Raw genomic sequence first — 9,802 nt, 5'->3', positions numbered from 1 at the left:
GAGTTGGGTCACTAACTGCGGTCAGAAAGGTGTCACAACTCGACCAGTGTTCCCGGTTACTGGTATCGGTACGTCTTAAAGCAGACCAGCGCGGTTAAACTGGGTTAAGATAAAAAAAAAAATATTTGGGTCGTCTGTGTTAGCTCAGTTAGCTTCGTTAGCTGTTTGGTGCTAGCTCCCGCTAAACGAAGCTAATTTGCTGAGTCACTGTTCGTTTTATCAAAAACAACCGTTCAACTGTTTGTTTGTTTTTTGTATGTAAATTTTAGATATATCTGTATTCTGAAATGTTTATATCTTAATAAAAATATAAACCGACTGGCTTTTAATAAAGCAAATATATTCCAAAAATAAAAAATAGTTACACAGGATTTCTGTGAAATCTGCAAAAAGGATGGGATTTATGCATTTCGCAGTAAATATATAATGAAATAAAGTAAGGAAATTTTCCTTGTCGCTCTTTATAAAAGTTGCATCTATCCATCCCTCTACTAATCCATTTATCCTCGTTTATTTATGCACCTGTAAATCAATATGAGCCATTAATGCCACATCAACAGGTCCTGTAACCTAAACTATTAATTGCCTTATTGTATTTATTTCAGAAATTCTCCATCACAGCTTCATTTATTTATCTTTTGGTTCCCTGATTCTTAGTTTTCCAAAAGTTACTGAGGTGTTTGGTTCCAATACTTTATAATATTTTCCAACTTGTGCACATAAATATACTTTAAAATTATTTTTGTTTTGATTTTCCTATATCGTAAACTTATTTCTTGTTTCATAATAATAGATCACTGCTATGTTCATTAATCATGTTTATAGAAGGTTAAAAAACTACTATAGATTACCAATGTACAAATCTTTAGTTGACATGTAATTTATTCCTGTTGTGGCCATTATTTAATCCAGTTTTTAAAGTTGACACTTTTTAAAGTACTGATATCAAGCTATTGCATACAGTAGTTCAGATTTTACTGTAAGTAGAGTAAGGTGAATATTTAAAAGCTACTAAATTAATGACAAAACTACCTTGTTATCTTGAAATCTTGTTTTGAACTACCCTCAAATAACATTTTAAGATTCAGTTTGTGTGGGTGTTAGTTTGGGACGTTTGCTGATATTGTTCAATAACACAAACATTTACCACAAAAGATTTCTTATATGCGTTACATCCTTGTCACTTTATGTATGTTATTATTTAGAGGATTTTTTGTTAATCACTAGAATACAGTGGACCCCTTCTATTCACGGTTCAGTATTCAGAGATTTTTCTGTGGAACATAACTCTAAATTATAATTATTTGTAGAAATGTGCCTATTCCAGCATTTCTTTTATGGAACACCATTTATTTTCATTGGGGCTGATTGGCAGCAGAGCAGAAATAAGAAAAACTGTTTATTAGCTTCAGCGCTAGTGCTAAGACCATTTCCACTGCGCCTATTATATTAAGGTATATTGTATAAAGTAGTCAGTTATAAGTGTATTTAGAAGAGGTTTTGTTCGTAGGCAGCTGTGATCCCGAACCATCGCAAATATTGGGGGTCCTCTGTATTTAATAAAAAACTAACATGGTAAATGCAACAACATCTGTATGCCCTGTAGGTTGATTTGGTGGTTTGAAAGGACCTAATTTTGCTACAATGCAGTCCAAGCTTGGACCAGAACATGAGAAGTAAGTAAAACAGTTAAATCATAAACATACCAGTCGGAGTGGATGAGTTAATTTCTTTGGGTTTTTATCTCATTGGTTGTTTCCTGTGTTTACTGCTAGAATGTAACTATTCTAGCAGTAAACTAGAATAGTTACATAGTCCTGGCAATTAGTCAGGACTATTGTGAAACATTAGATCAAGATAATTAACTTTCCAGTTGTGACATTTTTTTTTTTTTTTTTTTTTTTTTAGTAAATAGCTGGACTGTATTATTAATTTAAGTGACATCTAATGGCAATTAGATGCACGGATATGATGTAGGGGTCTCAGAGTAAATGTGTGATTTTTACACATTTATTACGTCTGATCAATGTTTTGAAACACAGCCTGGTTTAAACACCAGGCTGTTGAGTTCTTCCTCTTTGGACTCACCCCAAAGATTAGAACAGCACTCTCAGATTCCTGCTTTCATAAATTACAATTATGTAATAAAGCATTACAGAAAGAATATTGTTTATTAATTGATGCTATTTGAATTTGCAGGTCACAAGATTCAGGTGTACTGACACAACATGCCCTTTGGTCAGTGGATCTCAGTTTGACACACTTGGACTGGAGCCCCGAAGCCACCCTGATACACTTCCAGGGACAGTACCCTTCCATATGTGAACTGGACTACAACATCTTGCAGCAAGAACTTCAGAATGTACCAAAGACTAAAGCCGCAGTGGACGTCGCCGATTTCTGCCTAGTTGAAGATGTGACCTCAGCTCGCTGGTTCAGAGGAAGAGTTCAAAACCGAAAGGAAGACTTGCTTGATGTTTTCCTCATAGATTGTGGAAACGTCCTGAGTGTCGACATTGCTCGCGTATCTTCCTGTTCGGACGACTTGTTCATCCTGCCTCCAAAAATAGTCAGTGGATTTCTGGCAAATGTACTGATTCTCCAGAATTGTTCTCACTCTGTTGTTGAACGATATTTGTCAAGCTTGTCAGGTAAAAATGTCACAGGTTTTATCCAAGCATTTCTTCCTCACAAAGTCCTTCTGTTTGAAGCGCCTGACATCAACTCTGACCTTGTTCGACATGGTTTTGGGAGACATGTGGACCGAGATACATTCCTTCTCCTGGTTAGCATGCTTACAGAGGTGCCACTCAAACAAAACATGGAGCCAGTTCCAGACCTGCTCATTGAAAAATCAAGAGGCCAAGAATTTTGCTACAAATCATCCAGCTTGCAGGGATATCAGGACATGTTGTCATTCTGTGGGCCTAAATTTAGTTTTGGGACATGCTCTGAAGTGCGAGTAACTGCTGCTGTCCATCCTGGGCTGTTTTACTGTCAGATGGCTAACACAGCAGCAGAGCTGTGGCAAGTTTCAAAAAAGCTGGCTGAAATTTGTGAGGACAAAACCAGAGGATGCAGTCAGAAGACTCCAGAGAACCTGGGTGTTCTGTGTGCAGTTAAAGGAAAAGATCAGAGATGGCACCGAGGCTTTGTGCAGCTCCTGCCAGCCAACTCTCAAGTAAGAGTTTTCTTCATTGACTATGGTTTCTTTGAGACAGCAAAAATTGAGAACGTCCACAGCTTACCTCCTGAATTTTACTCAATGCAAATGATGGCGTTTCCGTGCACACTTCCCTCTCTGGCTGACCAGGACTTGGTGTTCAGAACTCAGCAGATGAGTCTCCTCAAGGCAGGGTTGCTCGGAGCAGTTCTCGATGTGGAGATCACTGGTTTTGATAAAGATAATCATTTGTATACCATCACGGTGCTAAGTGCTAAAGACAAACACCTGGAAGAACCAGAGCCAATCCAAAATCTTTCCTCCCAGCCACTTTCAGATGTTGAGGAACCATCCCCTCAGGATCGATATGAGAATTATGAGAAAATCCTGAGTGAAGCATTATACAAAACCCTTGAAACAGAGGAAATTCAGGTTGGCTCCTTTTTCATGGGCTATGTTGAGTATGCTCAGGATCCAAACCACTTCTGGATCAGAACCCAGAAACGCAACCAGGAGCTTGAGGAAATGATGGCCAAAATAGGAGAGCACTTCAGTCAGGTGAAGCTGGATGAAGATGTACTGCTGAATCCGGAGGTAGGGGCAATGTGCTGTGCTCTGTACAATGAAGACTTTCATTTCTACAGGGGTGTGGTGACAGATGTTCTCGAGCATGGAGCCGAAATCCTTTTTATCGACTATGGGAATGTTGAAAAAGTGCCACACAAGTTGATAAAGAACATACCCAAGACATTTGCTGACACATCCCCCTTTGCTGTTTGTTGCACACTTGTTAACATTTTTCCTTTAGATGATGTCTGGCCTAGCGCAACATGTCAGTTCTTCAGAAAAATGGTGTCCGGCAGAGCTTTGCTTGTCCACCTAATCCAGATGAAAAAATACACATTTGTTGTCGACTTGTTTGAGATGGGAAGCGACAAGAGCATGACTGAGGTCTTGATTTCTTCCAAACTGGCTGAGTACATTCCACATGTACCTGTGGAGAAAAAACAAGATGTTTTGGATAAAGCAAGACAGCTACAATGCTCTGAAACAAACATGAGAAAAGAGCAGCAGCAGGATTGTGAAGGAGAAGTGAGCCTGTGCAGAAATGAAACTGAGAAGATTGAAGTTCATTCTTGCTACAAATCTTTAAAATTCAAGCCAGGGTTTGAGGTCTCTGTACGCTGCTCCCACATTAACTCTCCATCTGACTTCTGGTGCCAGGCTCTAGTTGGAACTCAAGCTTTGGAGAAGCTCATGGATGACATCCAGCTCCATTACTCAGCTCACACAGTTCCCCTCCATCCAGAAGAGTCGTGTTGCATTGTAAAGTCACCTGAAGATGGATGCTGGTACAGGGGCTTAATCATTGGAAACAGGAAGAGCCAAGCCCTAGTGATGCTGGTTGACCACGGTTCCATTGTCCTGGTCACACCGTCTCATCTTCAGGCAATTATGCCAGAATATCTTTGCTTGGAAGGACAAGCTTTCAGATGCAGCCTTTATAACCTCATTGAACCAGCAGATCCAAAATACTGTGGCGATTGGAGTCCCCATGCATGCAACTTGCTGAAAAGTTTTACCCTCAACAGGGAAGGTGTTCTGAAATGTAAAATTTCATCCCTGTTGATTGTGAAAAACAAAGGCATGTGCAACGTAGTTTCTCTCCACAACTCTCAAACACAGCAAAGCGTTGCAAATACACTTATCAAGCAGGGACTTGCAAGAGTAGCAACTTCATCTACGAGGCAAAACTCTGATGTGTTCCCCGAGTCTTTCATCTACTCTTCGTTTGACATAAGTCCTGGAGATGAAGAACAGGTCTATGTTACGCATGTCAACAGCCAGTGTGAAGTCTACTGCCATCTCGAGAGGAACACAGAAATCATCGAAGAACTCGAGATTAAAATCTTAGAGGCAACTGAAAACATGCAAGCCAGGACAGGAGCTGTTGTGAGAAAGATGTGCCTCGCAAAGTACTTGGATGGCAAATGGTACAGGGGTGTAACCCTAAGTGTTCAGTCGTCCCTGCATGTTGGCGTTTTCTTTGTTGACTACGGCAACACAAACATATCAGAGAAAAAGTCTGTCATGTTCATTTCCAGGAGCTGTGAAGACTTATTGTATACTCCAATGCAGGCTGTAAGATTCAACCTCCATTCGGTGCCCACAGAGGAACTCTACGCAGATGCCCTGGAGTGGCTCATCAATGCAGTCCTCAATAAGCTGGTGAGAGTTGTTGTACGAGGAAAGAGGGATGATGGATCATTTGATGTTGAGCTGTTTGATGGAAAGATCAACATCAATGACAAGGTGAAAGAACTCATTTTGAGTCTTTCCCAGAAACCAAAGACTGCAGTCAGATTTTCTGTAAGCTGCGGAAAAACAAAAAAGCAAAACCAGCGCATAAAATGTGAAATAGGCACATTCAAAACTCTTCTAAAAGTGCACAGTGCATCTCCATCTAAAGCTATCGGTGCAAAACTGAAAAACGCCAAAAATTCTGCACTTGGTAGTGCCCCAAACAGGAAGGCAAGAGCCAAACAAGAACTTGTAAGAAATCAAAAGAGGACTGGTCCTATAAAACCTCAAATCAAGTCCACAAGTGGAAACCAGCATACAAGGCAAACACAGCACAGAAAGGAAAAAGGAACGCCCCAACTGGTGCGGTTGCCATATAAGAACATAAATCCTGGATGTAGGGTAAAATGTTTTGTGTCCCACATTGACTCCACCAGTAGGTTTTACCTCCAGGTGTCAGATGACGAATCTGCCATCCTGAAAATGGGCGAAGATCTCAACTCAAGTGACTTCAAAGATTCCTTGAAGCCACCCTCACCCTTGACTGTCAGTGATGCTGTTTTGTCAGAGTTTGAGGAGGATGGTGCTCTGTATCGTTCAGTTGTGAAGAACCAGGAAGACGATTCCTCCTACAAGGTGGAGTTCGTGGACTACGGAAACTCAGCATTTGTAGGAAAGGAAAAGATCTACTTTCTACCAGAGCAGTTCCTGTCCCAGCCAAGGTTTAGCATACCATGTTCACTGATTAACACATGCACCTATAGAGATGAAGCTTCTTTCATCGAAGCTGTGACAGAGAAGCCACTCTTGGTTGAGTTTGTCTGTCAAATTGGGGATCAATGGCAAGTCAAGGTTGAGCTTCTTGATGGAGAAGCTGAAAGAGATGCAACACTTAATAGCACCTCTGCAGCAAAAAGCACAAAAGCAACTCCGTCACTTTTATCTGATTTCACTCCAAGCACAAGTCCCTGTAAAAAGAACCTCAGAGAAGAAAGTCAGCAAAGTGAAAAGTACAGAGAAGCAGCAGCTACCATAAAGAATAAGGGTTTGATGCCAGAACCATCACCCAAGCAGAAAGTCCAAATCACCAGGTGGGTTAGACAAAAATGCTACAGAAGAAAGCGCAACAAGAAGTTCAAAACATCTTCCATCCCAGTCTCCAGGGACTGTCCGGATGTGTTCATCCATCAGACTGTTCAGTCCAGAGAGACAGAAACTGGAACCATTCTTTCAGTCCAGAGTGACAGCAGCTTTTTTGTCAGACTGACTAAAGAAAACAACTTACTAACATCGATGGAAAGACATATAAAGGACAACATAAAGAAGTACAAGACTGTGCCTGAGAAGGATGTCAAACAAGACCTGAAATGCTTAGTCCAGGCTGAGGACGGCAAGTGGCGGAGAGCTGTTGTTCAGCAGATACATGAGAGAAAGTTTGAGGTCTTCCTGGTGGATCATGGAATAACTGTAGAAATGCCAAGAGGGCCTGTCCCACAGCAATGTACCGACCTGAAAGAGGTCCCAAACCTGGCTTTGTTGTGCAAGATAAACAGTGTTGGACTCGATGAGGATCCAACACCTCAGTGCTGGTATGAACTGCTCAAACCGTTAGTAGGCACTGAGGTCAAGTTGATACTTGTCCAAATTTCTGAGGCTGATGGAGTTTGGCTGGTTGAAATTGCCCTGAGTGAACTCTTGCTTATGAGTCAAATCAAGGCTTCATTGCACAAAAATGGAGACAAGACTGCATTAGCAGCTGAAACCCAAAATGAGGCTTCACCAGATGGATTCACCGCAGACACCAGCACTCCTCAGCCGCTCTTCTTTGCTCCCCTTGAGACAGACAAAGCTTACTCTGGCTTTGCATCTGCATTTACCACTCCCTTTGAGTTTTGTGTTGTCCTCGAAGATTTACTCCTCGTCATGGATAAAGTGTCTATCATGTTGGACAACCTGCCTGGCAATATGCCTTCTCTTCCAGAGGCCCACCTGGTTCCAGGTACCTGCTGCCTGTTGAAGTCTGAATCCAAGAACAAGTGGTGCAGGACTCAAATCATACACACCGACACTACAGTGGTCCTGAAACTCGTCGATTATGGGCATCACGAGGTCATACCATACCATGACCTCTCCAAGTTGAAGCAGCTTCCAGTGGAGCTTGCAAACCTCCCAAAAATGACTTATCCCTGCATTCTGAGAGGGGTGAAACCGGCTGGTGTTGACGGACAGTGGAGTGATGAGGCGGCAGCCTTCTTCCAGGATTGTTTGTACAAGAAAGATCTGCAGATTTTCTTCAGAGAGTGTGGCCCCAACTCCATCTGGAGAGTGGACATTGTTGCTGATGGAGTCCATATCGCCAAGAAGCTGGTGGATGCTGGACATGCAAACTATATAGACATATTGCTTGGACGCAGGTATACTCTTCAGATTCTACTAGTAGTAAATTATAAGATGCATGATGTAGATTCTTTAACAAAACCATGCTATGTTGGTAGTATATTTAAGATTTTTATTTGCATTTCTCTTACCTAAAGGTTTCAGGAATTGAGCTCCTGTAAAAAACCTCAAGTTTGTGATACCGATGAAGAAGAGGTCTACAGTGAAGTTGAGGCTACTGATGGGTGCAAACTGAACACCTCAGTCAACTCAGAGTCCAGAACAAGTCAATGTAAGAAACAAATAGTTATAAAGACAATAAATAATAAATACTGGCTGTGGGAAGGTGATCTTTCACAACATAAGATATGCAGGTACTTCATAAAGTAGTTTTGCATAAAAATGCAACTTGTTCACTATAATATAAGATAAAACAACAAACTGAGCATGGCCTTGAAGAAAGCTTTTACACTGCCTGGTAAAAGTAAGTTGCCTCTTAAAAAGCTAGGTCACACTAATATCTTAGCTTTGATTAGTCGTTTGCTGTGGCATTTTTTCATCAAATTTCTGCATCGTCAAAAGACTTATTTCCATCCAGCGTTGCATTAATGTTTGAAAATTATGTGTTACAAACCCAGTTAGGCTAGAACTCCAGAAGTTTGGATAAGACATGGACAAAGTAGAGCAGTATTTATTTTCAGCCTGGAATCATTTCTACCAGCAATGGCCGTGTTATTAATTTTATTTTCTTCTCCAACAGGTTTCCTGATGTGAAGAAAGCTTCTTCACATGTTTGCTGCAGTGGGTTTTTTTTTAATCAGCCACACAACAGAAGTTTACATTTAAATTTAGATGTATTAACATTTGGTTGTATTGATTTGTGGCTGACTATGTTTGTTGTATTATAATTTCCTCACTCAACCCTTTTCATTCCTTAAACTTAGTAAAAGTTTGTTGCTCTGGAGAATTACATTATTTGTTAGAGGCTCCTCAAATGTGATAATTTGTTTTTGGAGATTTTTATTTTTTGGTGCTTGTCTGAAATAAACTACCTGAAATGAATGACCTGCGTTTTCATTTTGCTCCTCTTGGTGGTGTTATGGAACAAGAACTGTAAATGTGCTGTGTAACCTCTCAAATTTTCTCTTCACATAGATGTGAAACTATTAAAGAATATATGTTCATATAAATTTATTTCCTATATTCTTTCATGCTTAGGGTTCCCATTCTTCTTGGCTAAAGTCGACCCTACGCAGATAAATGACTCAAAATAAACACAATTGGTATGAGCGTAGGATCATCACAGAAAAACAATTTAAAGAAAAAATGCATTGAAAAATCAAAACGTTGTCAGAAGTGGGATTCGAACCCACGCCTCCAGGGGAGACTGCGACCTGAACGCAGCGCCTTAGACCGCTCGGCCATCCTGACAGATGCAATGACGTATTGACAGCCATAATATTAACGGACATAGTATTACGTGTTACCAGTTATATTTTTGGTGTGTCTGAAACTATACATATCCGCATCAAATGGGTGTAGCTACGATGACTCTCGCAATACTTCGGTTTTCTTTTGAGTAAAAGAAAGCCTATGCTTTCAGAACAAAATTTCCAAAACACGTTTCTTCCCGCGAGAGTTCTGGACATTTCCCGCTTCTAAAGCGCCAGTTCCATCCCCTTCATGTTGGTTCTGTTCTATGAGTTCTGTTTACGTCGTTAACAGAACTCGTTTGGTGTAAAGTATACAATATTTTCGTTCATGCTAAAATCTTTTCCCTCATACAAAAGATTTTTATTTGGGTTTACAGTTGTGACTCAAATTCTGAATTAATTTGATCTTAAATTTATATTAAAATTGCCTTATGAATGTTTCGATTTTTAAAGATGTATGGCATAGTCATTTTAATTTTGATCCTTTTTATCTATGATAGATAAAAATTTGCTTAATATACTTAACTTT

The 9,802-nt window shown here is 40.3% G+C and overlaps 1 protein-coding gene and 1 non-coding gene across 2 annotated transcripts; one reads left to right on the top strand and one right to left on the bottom strand.

Annotated features, from left to right (window-relative positions):
* The first annotated feature begins 1,644 nt into the window (after positions 1-1,644).
* Positions 1,645-8,614, top strand: tdrd15 (tudor domain containing 15). Its single transcript, XM_005814798.1, has 4 exons — positions 1,645-1,676; positions 2,200-7,878; positions 7,999-8,132; positions 8,601-8,614. The coding sequence occupies exons 1-4, from the start codon at positions 1,645-1,647 to the stop codon at positions 8,612-8,614; spliced, it is 5,859 nt and encodes a 1,952-aa protein (XP_005814855.1).
* Positions 8,615-9,188: 574 nt separating this feature from the next.
* Positions 9,189-9,271, bottom strand: trnal-cag. Its single transcript has one exon. It is a non-coding gene; the product is annotated as a tRNA-Leu (tRNA).
* Positions 9,272-9,802: the final 531 nt, after the last annotated feature.

The sequence above is a fragment of the Xiphophorus maculatus genome, chromosome 15, assembly GCF_002775205.1.
Source record: "Xiphophorus maculatus strain JP 163 A chromosome 15, X_maculatus-5.0-male, whole genome shotgun sequence".
Taxonomy (NCBI): Eukaryota; Metazoa; Chordata; class Actinopteri; order Cyprinodontiformes; family Poeciliidae; genus Xiphophorus; species Xiphophorus maculatus.
The sequence above is the reverse complement of the archived record's forward strand: the minus strand, read 5'-3'. Positions and strand labels throughout refer to the sequence as shown.

Coding starts and splice junctions, on each gene's coding strand:
- tdrd15 (XM_005814798.1), top strand. CDS start 1,645: ATGCAGTCCAAGCTTGGACCAGAACATGAGAA. Junction 1,677..2,199: donor CTTGGACCAGAACATGAGAA/GTAAGTAAAACA, acceptor TTGAATTTGCAG/GTCACAAGATTCAGGTGTAC. Junction 7,879..7,998: donor GACATATTGCTTGGACGCAG/GTATACTCTTCA, acceptor TCTTACCTAAAG/GTTTCAGGAATTGAGCTCCT.